The sequence below is a fragment of the Peromyscus californicus genome, unplaced genomic scaffold (genome assembly GCF_007827085.1).
Source record: "Peromyscus californicus insignis strain IS unplaced genomic scaffold, ASM782708v3 Scaffold_2__1_contigs__length_46816999, whole genome shotgun sequence".
NCBI classification, from domain to species: domain Eukaryota; kingdom Metazoa; phylum Chordata; class Mammalia; order Rodentia; family Cricetidae; genus Peromyscus; species Peromyscus californicus.
This window is the reverse complement of record NW_026294540.1, coordinates 24833195-24850030: the sequence shown is the minus strand read 5'-3', so window position 1 is coordinate 24850030 and position 16836 is coordinate 24833195. Positions and strand designations below refer to the sequence as shown.

Below are 16836 nucleotides of genomic sequence, written 5' to 3'. Positions count from 1 at the left end.
CTCTTGGGTGACACTGCTTCTCTGCGCTCCTTGGGACCTGTGTCTGTGCGTTTAGTTTGGTGTGTGCTGTGTGTGAGTCCTGGGCTTTCTGTCTTCTATCTTTCCGTGCCCATCTCTTACTTCCCATTTCTCCTGCATCAGTTTCTGTTTCTTTTTTACCCATCCCCTCTTCTCCCCGTGTGTGTGTGTGTGTGTGTGTGTGTGTGTGTGTGTGTGTGTGTGTGTGTGTGTGTCTGCGCGCTGGCCTACCTTTCTTTTTCTTTCTTTTCTTTTTTTTCTGGTTGGTTTTTCAAGACAGAGTTTCTCTAACAGTCCCGGCTGTCCCGGAACTCACTCTGTAGACAAGACTGGTCTCGAACTCCCAGAGATCCGCCTGCTTCTGCCTCCTGAGTGCAGACATTTAAAGGCGTGCGCCACCACGGCCCGCTCTCCCCCTCTCCCTCCCTCTCCCTCTCCCTCTCCCTCTCCCTCTCCCTCTCCCTCTCCCTCTCCCCTCCCTCTCCCTCTCTCTCTCTCTCTCTCTCTCTCTCCTCTCTCTCTCTCTCTCTCTCTCTCTCTCTCGTTTTCTGTCTTTGCCCCACCCCCTTTGTCACTAGCCAGGCGAGCAGTCCAGCCGAGGCGGATGTACGAGGGATGATTCAGTAGTGACAGGAAGCCAACCGCCTTGCCTGCTGCCCGCCAGAGTCTGTGGTGTTGGCATTGGCTTGGGCAGGTGTGCCGCACAGGATGAGGTGGCCATGGTGAGGAACCCCCACTCTCAGGTAAGCATTTCCCACGGGTGCCCAGCTGAGCAGGTATCCCCTTGGTAGCTATGGACTGAGCGTTGACTGGGATACCTCCTACCCTGCCTGGCATTGTGGCCTCTTGGGGACAGCCTGTTTCAGGGGCTCCAGGCACCTACCTGGATCATTGTCTTCCCATACCCCCAGCCAGGAAGCCCCTAGGGTGGTTCTGTCACTACCAGTGACTGGGGAGGGCTATCCAAAAGCCAGAGATGAACTCGGTTTCTCCCGTCTGTGAAGGGTTAGCGAAATGCCACAGGTCTGTGGGTGAATCTGGATGCCCTTGGGGAGCTGTGCCCGAGCCCGGTCCCAGCCTGGAGGAAGTTGCTGTCCCCAAAAATCCACCTAGGGCTGATCCAGCTTTGTACCTTCTGACAGATAACCCCTGTAGAGCTGATGGGCTCTTTGGTTCTGGATCTGTGAATAGGTAGCCCAGGTTGGCCAGGTTCCATCTACCCAGCCTCTACCACCACCACTACTGGCCTGGAAAGGGGCCTGCCAGACCTCTGCACATAGCCGTACCCACAAACATGCACGACCCACCTGACTCTCCAATAGGTTTTTCAGGGTCCTCCTGCTACCCTCATTTGAACCCCAAATTACTTGGTCTGGCTGGGTGGAGATTGCAGTACACACCTGTAATCACAGCACAGGGAATGCCAAGGTGGGAGCATAGTGAGTTCAAGGCCAGCCTGGACTGCATAGGAAGACCCTGTCTCAGAGGAACCAACCACAGCAATACTATCCAGCTAAGACCGCAGGCCCCAGAGCAGCACATGAATACAGCCATCCCAGGTCTATGTGATTGGTTGCATTCCTCATCTCAGCAGACCCTCGTGGCCTCTGTTCCCTGGAGGGTGAGTGATCGCAGAGTGATCGCTAAGGGCCGTTGAGGCTGGAGGCTCAGGCAGCTACCATCAGAGACCAGCCCTGTACAAACCTTGTTCATATGAAAACTGCCCACTTCCCTTTGCGCTATTTCGGCCCACAGAGCCACAGGCCTGTGGCAGTCCCCCACACACCCACAGCCAGCCCTGCCTGGCCCCTTGGGGCCTTCTGCGACTGCTGGGTTGCCCCTCCTACAGACCCAGCCTCTGTTCCCTCCACCCTCAGCCCACAGGCTGTCGTTCCTGGTAGAGAGCATGAGCACATGGGATAGAGGGAATTCATTGAGCCTACTCTGGATTTCCATCACTGTGTCTCACTTACTGTGTTTCCTTGTGGCACAGTATGCACCTCTCTGAACCTTCCCTTTGCTCCCTGGGAAGAAAACAGTTGGGCTCAGAGGAATTCCCAACTGAGAAGCAAGTTCCAGACCCTGTCCAGGAAGTGTCCCATGCACTCACACCTGCTCTCTTTTTGTTTTGTTTTTCAATATTTTAATACATTTTAGAATATTGGATGGATGGATGTGTGTGTGTGCTACAGTGTAGGTCAGAGAACAATTTGCAGGAGTGAGTTCTCATAACCTTGTGGGTCCTGGGGATTGAACTCAGATCATCAGACTTGGAGGCAAGCACCTTTTTGCCCACAAGCTATCTCACCAGCCCCCATTCAATCTTTTTATTATCATGTATCAATTATGCATAATAATAATAGGCTTATGACATTTCTGTACATGTATATGATGCATCTTGACCATATTCACCTCCAATTACCTCTCTTGTCCGCCCCCATTCCAATTGATCCTTGCCCTCTTCCCAACTAATCCCTTTCTGATGTCATGTTCTTTTTCCAGAGGGGGTGGGGTCTGGTAGTGGCCCAATGATTTCATTAGGTTTGCTCTCAGGATGGGAGGGGTTATCTACAGGAGCATGGGCACCTTACCGTGGAGCAAGATCTCTCCTCCAGTAATCTTTTTTGTTAAATTTAAAACGTTTGTGTAGCCGGGCAGTGGTGGCGCACACCTTTAATCCCAGCACTCGGGGCAGAGGCAGGCAGATCTCTGTGAGTTCCAGGCCAGCCTGGTCTACACAGTGAGTTTCAGACCAGCCAGGGCTATACACAGTGACTCTGTGTCTCAAAAACAAGATGTATGTGTGTGAGTGTTTTGCTTGCATGTACATGTGTGCACCACATTCATGCCTGGTGCCCACAAAAACGGAGAGGGTTGGATCCCCCTGGAACTGGAGTTAGAGATGGTTGCGAGCTGCCACGTGGATGCTGAGAATCGAACCCAGGTCCTCTGGGAGAGCAGTATGCTCTAAACCTCTGAGCCATCTCTTTAAATCCACCGCCCTCAATCTGTTTTGTTTTCGTTTTCCCCAGTGCTGGGAACACAACGCAAATCCTTTCCCATGCTAGTTAAACATGGGCATATCCCTCACTGGGTGGTTCTAGGCAGGTACTCTACCGTTGAGCCATGCCCTCAACCTCACACTGGTAAATTCTAGGCAGTTGATCTACCACTAAGCCATCCTCTAGGCCATCACTGGGACAGTCTAAGCAAATGTCCTACCGTGCCCCCAAGTCCTCTTTATGTTTTGAGACATGGGTTTGAGACAGGGTCTCACTGGACTTGAACTTGCAATATAGCCCAAGTTGGAATTTACAATACCCCTGCCTCAGCCTCCTGAGCAGCTAGGATCGCTAGCCTGCTCCACTAGGCCTGGCATATCTACTTCATCATTAGGCCCTCACAGCTCTCTTCATAAGGTTTCGCCCCTCAGACCCCCTGGGGTCAGTGGAAGGAGTCCAGGCCTGTGCCTCTAGACGTCACCAGGCAGGATAATACAGCCCCTCAGTTTTTGCTGCATGCCACTCTCAGTCCCTTCCCATGTCACGTGGCTAAGAACTGTGGCTATAACAGACGTCATGGTGGAAACAACCCACATGGCTGACCCCACTCTCTAGTCATCATCTCCATGACAGGCCTCATGTGACTAACTCAGGGGACACGTTATTTTCCCCATGTTGGTCGGTACAGATGACCCGACCAACGCTATCCCAGGGCTGAGGGCTTCTGGAGCCCTGTTCATCCCTGGATAACAAGTCTAGAAGCAAGTGGGCTGTCTGGTAGTCAAGACCTCTTGGATGGAGGATGGTCCCCATGCCAAAGGCATGGGGTGCCCTTGAAGAGGAAACAGAAGTCAGCAGGCCAGCTCCTGGGACCTTGAATGCCAAGCCAAAAATGTGGGCTTGCTCTTGGGGTCACAAGTGGACTGAGATGGGCAAGGGCTGAGTTATATGTAGCCTGCTTGAGTGCTATGTCCAAGTCTCCTCTTTTTTTTTTTTTCCTTGAGACAGAGTGTCTTGTAACCCAACCTATGTAGCCAAGGGTGACCTTGAACTTCTGATCTTCTGCCTATGCCTCCCAAGTGCTGGGTTACAGGCATATAGGAGTAAGACACCATGATCTGGTTCTCCTCTCTTCCCCCACCCGCCCTCTATTCTCGCATATTTCTCCCTCTACCTCCTCTGTCTCCCCTACCCCGTGTGTGTGTGTGTGTGTGTGTGTGTGTGTGTGTGTGTGTGTGTGTGTGTGTGTGTACACGTACCGCTCTTCTTTTAAAAAAAAAAAATAGAGAGAGATAGGGTTGTGCTTTGTACCCAGAACTAGCCTTGATCTCCCAGTCCTCCTGGCCCTCTTTCTTCCTTTTTTAAAGACTTATTTATTTATTTTATGTATATGGTGCTCTATCTGCATGCACTCCTTTATGCCAGAAGAGGCATCAGATCCCACTAGAGATGGTTTGTGAGCTACCATGTGGGTGCTGGGAATTGGACCCGGGACCTTTTTTTTTTTTTTTTAAAGATTTATTTATTTATTATGTATACAATGTTCTGCCTGCGTGTACGCCTGCAGGCCAGAAGAGGGCACCAGATCTCATTACAGATGGTTGTGAGCCACCATGTGGTTGCTGGGAATTGAACTCAGGACCTCTGGAAGAAGGGCCAGTGCTCTTAACCGCTGAGCCATCTCTCTAGCCCTGGACCCGGGACCTTTGAAAGAGCAGCCAGTGCTCTTAACCGCTGAGACATTTCTCTAGCCCTCCTGGCTATTTCTTAAAGTGCTAGAGTTACGGGCATGCGCCATATGCTCAGTGTATGAGTCTCTATGGTAGAGAAAGGCCACACCCCAGCCCTTCACCAGGGGATCCTCGGAAGGGGCTCTACAGCTGGAGGTGGGCCCGAGTGCAGACAGAGTGGCCACGCAGTCATTGTCACTCTGCATGTGGCTTACAGAAGACTGGCTCCTCACCTGTGTCCCTTGCTCATGCCGGGGAGCTGAGCCTCCTCCGTGGAGTTGTTGGTTTCATAGCCCATTAGAGAGGGCTGTTCTCCACACATTCACCAGACCGTGCGGGGCTTCACCAAGGCTGGGACAACCACGACTTCGCATGGCCCTGGGCTAACTGGGGGTTGGCAGCCTGCTCACCCCGGCCAACCCTCTCCACAGCCCCACCTCCTTCCTCCTTTGTCTCCCAGAGGACCAGCCTCACTCTGCAGGTCCTCAAGCCCTATCTCTCAGGGGGACCCATCCCTGAACTATACTGTCTCAGGGTTACCTCCTCTGAGAGGCATCCTTCAGCTACCACTTATAGGCAGGACCTGGGTTTGTTTGTTTATTTGTTTGTTTGTTTGAAGATAGGGTTTATCTGTGCAGATGTCCTGGAACTCTCCCTGTAGACCAGACTGGCCTCAAACTCAGAGATCGGCCTGCCTCTGCCTCCCAGGTGCTGGGATTAAAGGCTTACAAGCACTCTTAACTGCTAAACCATCTCTCCAGCCCCTCCACCTTATTTATTTATTTATTTATTTATTTTCTGGAGCTGAGGACCGAACCCAGGGCCTTGTGCTTGCTAGGCAAGCGCTCTACCACTGAGCTAAATCCCCAACCCCCGCTCCACCTTATTTTTGTTTTGTTTCTGACACAGGGTCTTAGTCTTTGACCCAGGCTAGCTTGAGACCCACTATGTTGTCTCAGGCTGGCCTGAAACTAGTGGCAATCCTCCTGCCTCAGCCTCCAGAGTTGCTGGGATTACAGGTGTGCACCCCTATCCTAGGTCTGGCCTGAGCCTTATGTTTGAGCCCTCCCTTTCCACATAGCTGTGGGGAGCTTCCCAGTCTCAGCTTCTCCACCTGTGAATTAGGGAGCCTGTCTCTCAGGGCCAGGCGGCTTGGGAATGAGAGCTTAGGGTTGGCCACAATTTCTTAGTGCTGCCCAGTGATCTCAGAACCTTCCAGCACATGTGGTCTGGTAGTCAGTGTGCTGGTTAGGGTCACATGGGAGATACAGTTGGTTCAATCCAGGGGTAGGGAAAGCTATTCCATGGATGTTGCTGGAGCCAAGAACCAGAGAGATCAGAAATTGAGCACATGGGGTAGGTAGGGCAGCAGCTGGGAGTCACTGGCTCACAGATCTCCAATGCAGCTTTGCAGCCCCCTCCCCAAGCCAACATGAGTGCCGACCTGGAGCTGGTGTGGCCTTTGTCAATACCGCTGCTGCTGCTGTTGGGGGCCACAGCCTGGCTGTGTGTCCGCTGTTCCCGCCCAGGTACGTGTCACCCGGGCAGGGAGTGATGGGAGGACCGTGGAGACTATGTCCCAGGGGCCTCTGGGGCTGGACCTGGTTGTGATGGGAGGGGCAGGAGGCTGAGCACCCAGGAACCAGCCGGTGGCCCCTATCCGGCCTCTCCATACACTGGCTGTGGGTGAAGGCTGGTTCTGCTGGACCATGGCGGTCACTCAGGCCAGGAAACTGCTCTGGAGAGGAGAAGGGAGGCTGGCTACCTGTGGCACCCTCTATTCTAAGCTATCCTCACCCCACAAAAAGAGATTAAGTACCTGTCCTTCTGTCCCTCTTCCTTTCCTCCCCCAACCCGCTCCAGCCTTCTCCCTCCCTCCTTCCCTTTCCCCTTCCTCTCCCTCCTTTCTTCCTTCCTTTCTTTCAATTCCTTCCTCTTAATTCTTTCTCTTTTCACACTTTAGCTCAGGCTAGCCTCAAATGTTCCTGCTCTCCTGCCTCAGCTTCCTGAGTGTTGGGATGGCAGGCCTGTGTCCCTACACCCAGCTGATCCGAACCATCTCAATAACATGCAGCCACAAGGGACTTGCCAAGGGCCTGGTGGAGTTGCAAAGCGGGAGGGGGGTCGGGGGTCCCAGACTTCAGCTTTCCCCCACCACACACCCGAGTTCAGGGACACTTGCTATGCCATTTCTGTTCTTGCAGGGGTGAAGAGAAATGAGAAAATCTTCGAGCAGAGGAACCAGTGAGTTGCCCCAGCTTGGCGTGTTTGGGCATCCTCTCAGGAACCCGGTCCCTGCCCTCTCTCGTGCCTGCTCCATGGCAGTCTCTAGTGGGTGCCTAGCATTCGGTGGACGGAAAGAGAGTCCGGGGGCTATCGGAGAGAATGTGCCATCACATGGCAGTGGTAGTGGGGGGCAGAAGCCTGAGCCCCAGGCAGAATAGGAGCAGAATCTCAAAACCACTTAAGAGAGGCTGTCATCCCAGATATTCCAGAGCCTGCCTGGGCCACAGAGGGAGTTCAAGACAGCCTGGCAATGCAGTGAGACCTTGTCTCCAAATTTATAAGTAGGGGGTTGCAAAATGACTCAGCAAGTCAAAGTGGCTGGCACAAAAGCCTGGGGACCTGAGTTTAATCCCTGGAACCCATGGTGGAAGAGATTGAGAATTCCCGAAAATTGTCCTTGGGCATCCATCTGCTTACCGCACCACAAAACACACACACAGACACACACAAATAATAATAATAATAAATACAAATAAACTTTTAAAACTGAAAAGCAGGGCTGGAGAGATGGTCCAGTGGTTAAGAGCACTGGCTGTTCTTCCAGAGGATCTGGATTTGATCCTCAACACCCACATAATGGCTCACAGTCTCTAACTCAAGTTCCAGGAGATCCAGTGCCCTCTTCTGACCTCCTTAGGCACCAGGCTTATATGTGGTAGACAGACTTACACATGGGCAAAATACCCCATACACATTAAAAAAAAAAATAATTTTAAAGTGGGAGGAGGAGATCGTGACTCAGCTGTAGAGCACCTGCCCAGAATCCCCCAGTGAGGGGCTGGGGTGTGGCTCAGTGGTAGAGCACCTGCCTAGAATCCCCCAGTGAGGGGCTGGGGTGTGGCTCAGTGGTAGAGCCCCTGCCTAGAATCCCCCAGTGAGGGGCTGGGGTGTGGCTCAGTGGTATAGGTCCTGAGTTCAATGCCCGACATAAAAAGAAAGGCAAGGGGCAGGCATGATGGTATATTCCTTTAATCCCAGCACTCAGGAGGCAGAGGCAGGTGGATCTCTGTGTCCTAAACTCTAACCTGGTCTACAGAGTGAGTTCCAGGCCAGTCAGACCTACAGAGTAAGACTGTATTGAAAAAAAGAAAGAAAGAGAGGGGGAGGGAACCAGCTGATCACACTCTACCCCTCTCTGCTACCCGCACACACACTTCCTACACTCACAGTACAGCCTTCACGTGCGCACCCCAATAGGCTGTGTCACACACACACACACGCACACGCACACACACACACACACACACACACACACACGCACTTCCTCATTTCCTTTTGCAACTGAAAAACCACAGAGATTTAAAAACAAAGTCTTCCATCTCTGACCACTGCGGGCCATGGTAAAGCTTGCCTGTTTGTTTTTTTTTTTTTTTTTTTTTTTGTTTTTGAAACAGGGTCTTCCTGTTCTGTAGCACTGGCTAGCACAGAACTTAACTTTGTATAGCCCCGGCTGGCCTCAAACTCACATCCAGGCATGTGCAGTCACACTCCCAGGCTCGGCTCCGCTCTCTTCTCTGTGTTCTTTGTCCTTGTCTGTCCCTCTGTCCCTCTCTACACTCCTTGCCTGGGGAATGCCAAGGCCCGGCTCAGCACACCCTTGTGTATTCACAGGCAAGAAAACGAACAGAACTTTCCTGTGGCTCAGACCTACTCCCGTGAGTCCCTGATGCTTCCTGGGTTTGGTTCTGGGCTGAGACTCCCCCTATCAAGGTCCTTTCTGTGTCCCTTGCCCTGAGGCCGGCCTGGTGTAGTGGGTGAAGGCTCAGCTGGGTGAGTGCCCTATCAATACCCTGTCCCTGCTTCCCTCCGCAAGTGGCCAGGCCGGTGTGGCCAGGACCCCTGATGGACACAGCCTCAGACAAGTCATCTGAAAGGTAGGTAGGCATTCTGTCGTGCGTGGTCCTCCCCGGGCCCAGACCTGGAGGACCCCACCCGCCACAGCCAAGCCCAGACCTCACTCTGTCCCCATGCTGCAGAGCCTCAGTCCTGGCCCCGTGAGGGGACTGTCCCCTCCCCAGAGCACCACCTCAGCCCCCCTTCCCCCATCCTTACAGAAAGAATAAACTGCTGTTCTCTGACCTCGAAGGTGAGTGACCCCAGGCAGGGAGGAGCCTGAGGTGGGGATGGCGCAGTGAGTGGGGAGGCCTTTAGGGAGGGCTGAGCCTGGGGTTGATGCAATCGGCATGAATAAGGCACAGACTTGTGACCATCCAAAGCCGCTGGCTTGGGCTGCAGAGCCTGGGTTGGGCTGGGGTAGGGCCTGGAGGGAAGACAGCTTAGCCTTTCTTCCAGGTCCTGAGTCCCTTAGGTACCAGAACTTCTACAGAGGTGGGTAGCTCTGGGGGCAGGGAATGGGTCCCAGCCCGAGAGCTTGGCCTGTCTTAACTCTCCTATCTGGCCTCTTCCAGGAAGCAGACACGAGCCTGACGCTGCCTATGTGTAAGTGGCCCTCGCCCTCGCCCGCCCTCTGCCCACCGCCGTGTTCCTGGGTCGCTCATCTCAGGCTTCTTTATCTATGAGTCATTCAGTGGAGACACATCTCGGGGTAGCCTTTTCCATCTGGTGACCGTGGCTTTGTGGGGCCTTGGCACGTGGCTCTGTTCTAAGGAGGAGCATCTGGTGGGGGGTGGGCACGCATCCTGCCATCCGGTGAAAGGCGACATGGTGGCCCAGGTCTGTCATTTCAGCACTCAAGAGGAGGGAGGCTGAAGCAGGGGGATCAAAGCCAGTGTGGGCCACATCGAGTTGTGGTTCCCTCCCTCCAAAAAAGGGCTGGGGTGCAGCTGGTGGATTGCCTGACCTGGGTTCCATTGCCAGCACCGCATAAACCTGGTGTGGTGGCTCATGCCCATCAGCCGGGCACTGGGGAAGGAGGTCATCCTGGTCCAGTGAGTTTGAGGTCAGTGGGGGGGTGGGGGGGGGCGGAGAAGGACAGCCAACTAGCTCAGCCACCACACCCCATGGTGGAAGGAGAGGACTGAGTCTAAATAAGTAAATATAAATGTAAAAAGAGAAGGAAGGACAGTGACAGATGATCGATAGGAAGGAAGTGATGGATAGATAGATAGATAGATAGATAGATAGATAGATAGATACCAAGGGCGGGGCATGGTGGTACAGGTCTATCCTCCCCACCATTCCAGTACCTGGGAGGCTGAGGCAGAAGGATCTGATTCAAGGCCACCCCGCAAAAAGAAATGACCCCCACCAGGGTCTCTTCATGTCACAGGTGGGGAGGACTGTGGCCCAGATGAGGACTTGTTGAAGGTCTCCCAGCCAGGCTGACAGCCCTTTTGCCCTAGAGTAGTCAGGGGCTCTGGGAAACGTGAATGGAGGAGAAACCCCCTCCTGATGGCCCCTCCTGACAGGCCTGCTCAGCAACCTGCACTCTGTTCTCTTGTCCAGAGATCCCATCCCTACGGACTACTACAACTGGGGACGTTTCCAGAAGTCCCCAGAAGGTAAGGTTGGAGGCTGGGGTGGGGAGGATGTGGAAGAGGGGGCAGCCCCTAGGTCAGGCTGGGTCTGCAGAGGCGTCGAGAGGTAGAGAGACACGCTGCAGGGCAAGGTGGGTGGGGCGGAAGGAAGCTGGTCAGCTGCACGCGGAGGATGGGGACAGAGCGGAGTGAGCAAGGGACAGGACAGGAAACAGGGGCGGGGCTGTGGGTAGGAACATCTGAGACCAGCTCACTTGTCATCTGGGGCTGGGCACACACAGATAGGCACCGATGACAGATAAGCCCCAGGCAAGCTTGGAGGGCGCTGGAGCCTTTGGTCGTGACCACTTCTGCTTTACAGAGAGGGAGAGCAAGGGGGAGGGGCAGAGGCTATGGAGAAGGGTCCTCACCTGGCGCTGGAGTGGGTCATGGCAGCCTGTCAAGGAGTGCTCAGCTGGACAGTGGTGGCACATGCCTTTAATCCTTAATCCCAGCATTCGGGAGGCAGAGCCAGGTGGATCTCTGTGAGTTCGAGGCCAGCCTGGGCTACAGAGCGAGCTCCAGGACAGGCACCAAAGCTACACAGAGAAACCCTGTCTTGAAAAACAAAAACAAAAACAAACCAAAATATTTGTTTATTGTGTGGGTGTGGGGACACACATGTGACAGTCTTAGGACAACTTGTAAGAGTAAGTGCTCTCTTTTAACCATGTGGGTCCTGGGGATGGAACTCAGCAAAAGCGCCTTTACTTGATCTTTATCCTTATTTTGTTTTTTAATAATTTATTTATAAATAACTTATTTATGTGCATTGGTGTTTTTGTCTGTGTTTATGTCTGTGTGAGAGTCCCCTGGAAGTGGAGTTACAGACAGCTGTGAGCTGCCGTATGGGTGCTGGGAATTGAACCTGGGTCTTTTTTTTTTTTTTTTTTTTTTTTTTTGGTTTTTCGAGACAGGGTTTCTCTGTATAGCTTTGCGCCTCTCCTGGAACTCACTTGGTAGCCCAGGCTGGCCTCGAACTCACAGAGATCCGCCTGGCTCTGCCTCCCGAGTGCTGGGATTAAAGGCGTGCGCCACCACCGCCCAGCTGAACCTGGGTCTTTTGGAAGAGCAGTCAGTGCTCTAAACCACTAAGCCATCTCTCTAGCCCATCTCTCTTTATCCTTATTTTGTAAGAAAGGCCCCCTGCCAGGCGTGATAGCACACGCCTTTAATCCCAGCACTCAGATCTTCGTGAGTTCGAGGCCAGCGTGGTCTACACAGCAAGTTCCAGGACAAACAGGGTTGCACGGGGAGACACTGTTTCAAATGAAACAAACAACACAAGACCACCACCAACAAACAAGATCGTTCCCCACACTTGCATCACACAGCATACACACAAAACAAAACAAAACAAAGGCAACAAAAATGCTGGTCTGAGAGAATGCAGAAGCCCCTGAAGTCCGGGAAGAGCTCAGGGGGCCTGCAGGGGTAGCGGAAGGGGAAAGGGGCATGGGGCTTGCAGGCAGGGTTGGTCCCCAGCAGGTGCCCTGCCAGCTCCCTTCTGTTGACAGACGATGATTCCAACTCCTACGAGAACGTGCTCATCTGCAAGCCCAGCACACCTGACTCAGGTAAGGCTGTCTCTCCCGAGAAAGGCAGAGCAGGGGCCAGCACCCTGAGCTAGCCCACCCTCGCGAATAAGAAGTGAGTTCCCAAGACTCAGCCCTGGCCTGCATTCTCCGTGTCTCTGGTGCCTTTGGGTCAAATTCACCTAAGGGAAGAGCCATCCAAGGGATTATCCTCCCTCATGGGGTCACCCTCAGTGGAAGAAGGCTGGCCCTTGGCTCCCTGGATCTACTCAGAGTGTCCCTATATCCTCCCTTAGGTGGCGAGGAATCTGAGGATTACCAGAACTCAATATCTATCCGAGAATGGCGAGAATCCAGGAGGACTGTGGGTATGTCCTCCATGGGCAGAGGCTGCCAGGAGTAGTGGGGTGGGGTGGGGTGGGGTGGTAATGGGGTGGGGTGGGGGGGGTGGTAGGGTGGGGTGGGGGTGGTGGTAGTGGTGGTGGTAGTGGTGGTATAACTCAAGCAGGCAGTGGGCTGATCCAGGAGGGTCGGCCTGGGTGGGTTCCCCTCCAGCCAATCTGGCTGACTTCACAGTGGAGCCTCCTCCGTGGTTCCCAAGGCTGCAGAAGCCTTGCACTCCACCAGAACTCCCCTTGGTAGCAACTCGTCCTCCAGAGCTGGTCACCCAGTCTTGGAGCAGGAGGATTTCTGAAAAAACAGGAGTGACAGGCAGATACCACGAGTCCTGTGCAGCGTGACACCTCCCCTGTGTCCTTTGTGGGGTCTTGAGCAGCCTGGCTGGGGAACAGCATTGGTGTGTGCCTGTGAACTGTCCCAACAACCACCTGTCCTGCCCCATAGGCGCACAAGTATCCCCGTTAGAAAGCCCAGATGAGGAGCCAGATTATGTGAACGGGGATGTGGCCGCTGCTGAGCACGTCTAGGAGAGACTCAATCAGAAGGAAGGTACAGCACTCTCGCTGCTCAGAAAGTAAGGGGCCCAAGTCAAGAAAGGGCCCTGTGCAGGGGGGGAGCCTCATGGAGTGATGGAGACCCCCTTGGGTGCTCATTCGCTATTAGAACCAGAAGGGAGATGCTTGCTGAAGTCCACCTGTGGGACTAGGGGACCCAGAATAGAGGTTCACCCACGTGACAGGTGAAGCACACACGTGGTCAGGGGCACTGGGGGTGTCCAACAGAGATGTCTATGGTAGAGCACTTGCCTTACAATCTACCAGTGGGGGATGGAGGCGTGGCTCAGCAGTAGAGCAATTGTCTGGCATGCGTGAAGTCCTGAGTTCCATCTTAGTATCGAAAAAAGAACAAAAATGAAAGATATAAAATGAAGAAGCCATGCCGGGCGGTGGTGGCACACGTCTTTAATCCCAGCACTCGGGAGGCAAAGGCAGGTGGATCTCTGTGAGTTCGAGGCCAGCCTGGTCTATAGAGTGAGATCCAGGATAGACACCAAAGCTACACAGAGAAACCCTGTCTCGGAAAAAAAAAAAAAACGAAGCCAGGCATGATGACACATGACTCCCTCCTGAGTGAATCTCATCACTGAAGAAGTGGAGACAAGAGGATCAGGAGTTCAAAACCAGCCTGGGCTACATAATGACCTTGAAGCCAGAGATAGAAAGGGAACTTGAGAGATGGCTCAGTGTAAGCGCAGGGTGTGAGTTCAGATCCCCAGCACACCCCTGTCACATGGTGCTGGGGAGGTGGATCTCAGGGCTCACTGACCAGCCAGCTTAGCAGAAAGAGTGAGCTCTAGGGGACAATGGTACAGGAAGACACACATACACACACACACACACACACACACACACACACACACACACACACGCAGAGGAATGGAAAGAAGGAAGGAAGGAAAGATGGGGAAAGAAAACAAAGAAATCAGATAAGCAATAAAACATAAGAAAATTCAATATACCAGACATGGTGGTGCACACCTTTAATCCCAGTACTCAGGAGTCAGAGGCAGGTAGATTTCTGAGTTCTGGTCTAGAGTGAGACCCTGTCTCAAAATAAAAATAAAAATAATCCCCAAACCAAAAACGTAGTATGTTCCCTAGTGATAAGTCCTGGTGATAGACAGAAGAGGGTTGTGCCTTGTGATAGGGGTGACAGGGACTAAGGCGCTCTCTGCCTCCTCACTGGGAAGGGCATCCCGGAAGAGCAGATGGGAGGTGGGAGATGTCCGCCTCTAGCAGAGGTCATGGGAGAGGTTGGAGGTCAGCTGGCCAGAGCCAGCAGTGGAGCTCTTGGCTGACGTGGAGGGACAGTGAATCCAGGTCTTGCTCCCTTCTTCCTCCGGCCTTCCCCTGAGGAATGCTGGGATTGCAGAGGGACAGTGAATCTGGGTCTTGCTCCCTTCTTCCTCCAGCCTTCCCCTGTGGAATGCTGGGATTGCAGGTGCGTGCCACCACACCTGGCAAGCTTTCCTTTATGTTTTGTTTTGTTGAGATAGACTCTCACTGTGTAGCCTTGGCTGGCCTGGGACTTGCTACGTAGACCAGGCTGGTCCTGAACTCAGAGATTCTCCTGCCTCTACCTCCTGAGTGCTGGGATTAAAGGCATACACTACAATGCCTGTCTGTAGGTGGGTTCTGGAAACTGGATTCAGGTCCTCACGCTTGTGTACCGAGTATTTTACTGACTGAGACATCTCTCCAGCCCCTAACCTTTGCCTCCTAACTCTCTTCTCTGTTGAAGGGCCTGACGGGGTTATGAGCAGAAGCATTCACTGCCTGCTGAAGTCTATTTTCTGGGGATGCTCAAGCTTCAGACCTGGCTGTGGCTGCTCCTGGGAGGGGTTCCAAACATCCTGGGAGACATTGGGACTCGCCAAGGCTGCAACCCCCGAGCAATGCCCTGGACTTCTTTGGGAGCAAAGCAGGTGTCTGGAAACATTGGCTGTGCTGACCGGAAGCCCAGGACCTGAGGCTAGCTGTGTCTCCAGTACCACATCTAAAATATGTCACAACACTGGCATTTGTCTTTTTTTTTCTTAATTTTGCAATAGGGTCTCATTAAATTGCTCAGGCTGGTCTCAAACTTGCAATCCTCCAGCCTCAGCCCTAGTGCTGGGATCACAGGGTGTATCACTACGCCTGACCTTGTATCTTTTTTCATCGTTTGGACTTCAAATTGCTTATGAATGTTGATTTCTGGGAACGTTCCGGGACTGTTTCTGTAGTTAACGTCAGTTGCTAGAGCCGTATTTAATATTGCCAATGTCAGGGGGACTTCCTGTCTCCCAGGGAGCATTACATGTCCTAACTTTAACAGATGTAGGGATGTAGGGTAACCTGGAGTCTCCTTGTTCTCTTTGTGGGTTCCCATTTGCTCCATCTTCCATTCCTGCAGGGACCTTGTGGGTCAGTGAGAGGGAAACAAAACTGGCCCCTCACCAATCAATCAATAAACCCTGAGTTTAAGAGCAGGCACTGCCTTGTCTACTTTTGCCTAAACACCTTTGTGCGTCCACAGGGCCGGGTGTCTCCCTCGGTTGCTCTCCTCTTTTTTTTTTTTTTTGGTTTTTCGAGACAGGGTTTCTCTGTGTAGCTTTGCGCCTTTCCTGGAACTCACTTGGTAGCCCAGGCTGGCCTCGAACTCACAGAGATCCGCCTGGCTCTGCCTCCCGAGTACTGGGATTAAAGGCGTGCGCCACCACCGCCCGGCTTCTCCTCTTCTTTTTAAGATAGTCATCGTGTAGCCCTGGCTGGCCTGGAACTCGCTGTATAAATCAGGCTGGACTTAAAGACATCTGTCTGCTTCTGCCTCCTGGGTACTGGGACTAAAGGCACCACCACACCCGGCCTCCAGTTTAAAAATATTGTGTGTGGGCTGGGCAGTGGTGGCGCACGCCTTTAATCCCAGCACTCGGAGGCAGAGGCAGGTGGGTCTGTGATTCAAAGCCAGCCTGGGCTACAGAGCAAGTTCCAGGACAGGGCTCCAAAGCTACACAGAGAAACCCCGTCGCAAAAAACAAAAATATTGTGTGTGTTTGAGTACATTCCAGGTCTGAAGGCATCAGAACACTTGAAACTCAATTACAGACCTTTGCCAGCTGCCCCACGTGAATGCGGGGAACCCAGCTAGGGTCCTCTGGTACCTAGTTCATGCTCACCTGCTGAGCCAGCTCATCTCTCCTTTGTTTTCGGAACAAGTGTCCATCACTGAACTTGTAGCTTGCTGATTGTGTAGACTCGCTGGCCATGGAGCCCCAGGTATCCTGTCTCCAGCCTGCCAGCACTAGGATCCTAGGCGCCCGCCACTGCACATGGCTTGTACGTGGGTTCTGTGGATTCCAGCCCAGGTCCTCATGCTAACAGCAGGCCACCTCCCCTTTTATTAGTGTGTGTGGGCATGGTCGGAGAACAGCTGTGCAGCCGACTCTCCTTCCACCCTCAGGAGGGCCCCAAGGACAAAACGCGGGTGACGGGCTGGTGTGACAAGTGCCTTTACCAGGGAGCCATCTTGTCAGCCATGTGAGTCTCACTCTGGAACCCAGGCTGGCTGGCATTGAACTCATGGCAATCCTTTGCCTCGGCATCCCAGGTGTGGGGATTATAGGCCTGTGCCACCATGCCTGGCTCTGGTAAAGACCTTAGCTGGAAATGAAGATCAAGGCTCCCCGGTTTTTCCCTCCTTTTTTAAGACCAGGCTGGTCTCAAACTCAGAGATCCCCCCATCCCTCCAAATGCTAGGATTAAAGGTGTGTGCCACCACCGCCTAGCTTAAGATCAAAGTTCTTACTTAGTAGAAAGGATCCGTGAGGCCCAGAGAGGAATGGGCTGTG

At 53.1% G+C, this 16836-nt stretch overlaps 1 protein-coding gene across 4 annotated transcripts; it reads left to right on the top strand.

The window, feature by feature from the left end:
* The first annotated feature begins 576 nt into the window (after positions 1 to 576).
* Lat2 (linker for activation of T cells family member 2) lies at positions 577 to 15477 on the top strand. Of its 4 annotated transcripts, XM_052753948.1 has the most exons (13): positions 577 to 761; positions 6157 to 6279; positions 6955 to 6994; positions 8648 to 8691; positions 8850 to 8910; positions 9091 to 9122; positions 9329 to 9364; positions 9445 to 9475; positions 10442 to 10497; positions 12030 to 12089; positions 12344 to 12415; positions 12891 to 12995; positions 14748 to 15477. In XM_052753948.1, the coding sequence occupies exons 2-12, from the start codon at positions 6183 to 6185 to the stop codon at positions 12971 to 12973; spliced, it is 612 nt and encodes a 203-aa protein (XP_052609908.1). In that variant the 5' UTR covers positions 577 to 761; positions 6157 to 6182; the 3' UTR covers positions 12974 to 12995; positions 14748 to 15477. The 4 variants fall into 4 exon arrangements, with proteins under 4 accessions (XP_052609908.1, XP_052609910.1, XP_052609906.1 ...); XM_052753950.1 differs by lacking the exon at positions 9329 to 9364; XM_052753946.1 differs by lacking the exon at positions 577 to 761 and having other exon boundaries at positions 6163 to 6994.
* The last annotated feature ends 1359 nt before the right edge of the window (positions 15478 to 16836 follow it).

Bases quoted from the DNA above. Each gene is read 5' to 3' on its own strand.
- Lat2 (XM_052753946.1), top strand. From the start codon at position 6,819: ATGCAGCCACAAGGGACTTGCCAAGGGCCTGGTGGAGTTGCAAAGCGG. The intron at 6,995-8,647 runs GTGAGTTGCCCC...GTGTATTCACAG, and splicing joins ATCTTCGAGCAGAGGAACCA to GCAAGAAAACGAACAGAACT. The intron at 9,476-10,441 runs GTAAGTGGCCCT...TCTCTTGTCCAG, and splicing joins GAGCCTGACGCTGCCTATGT to AGATCCCATCCCTACGGACT.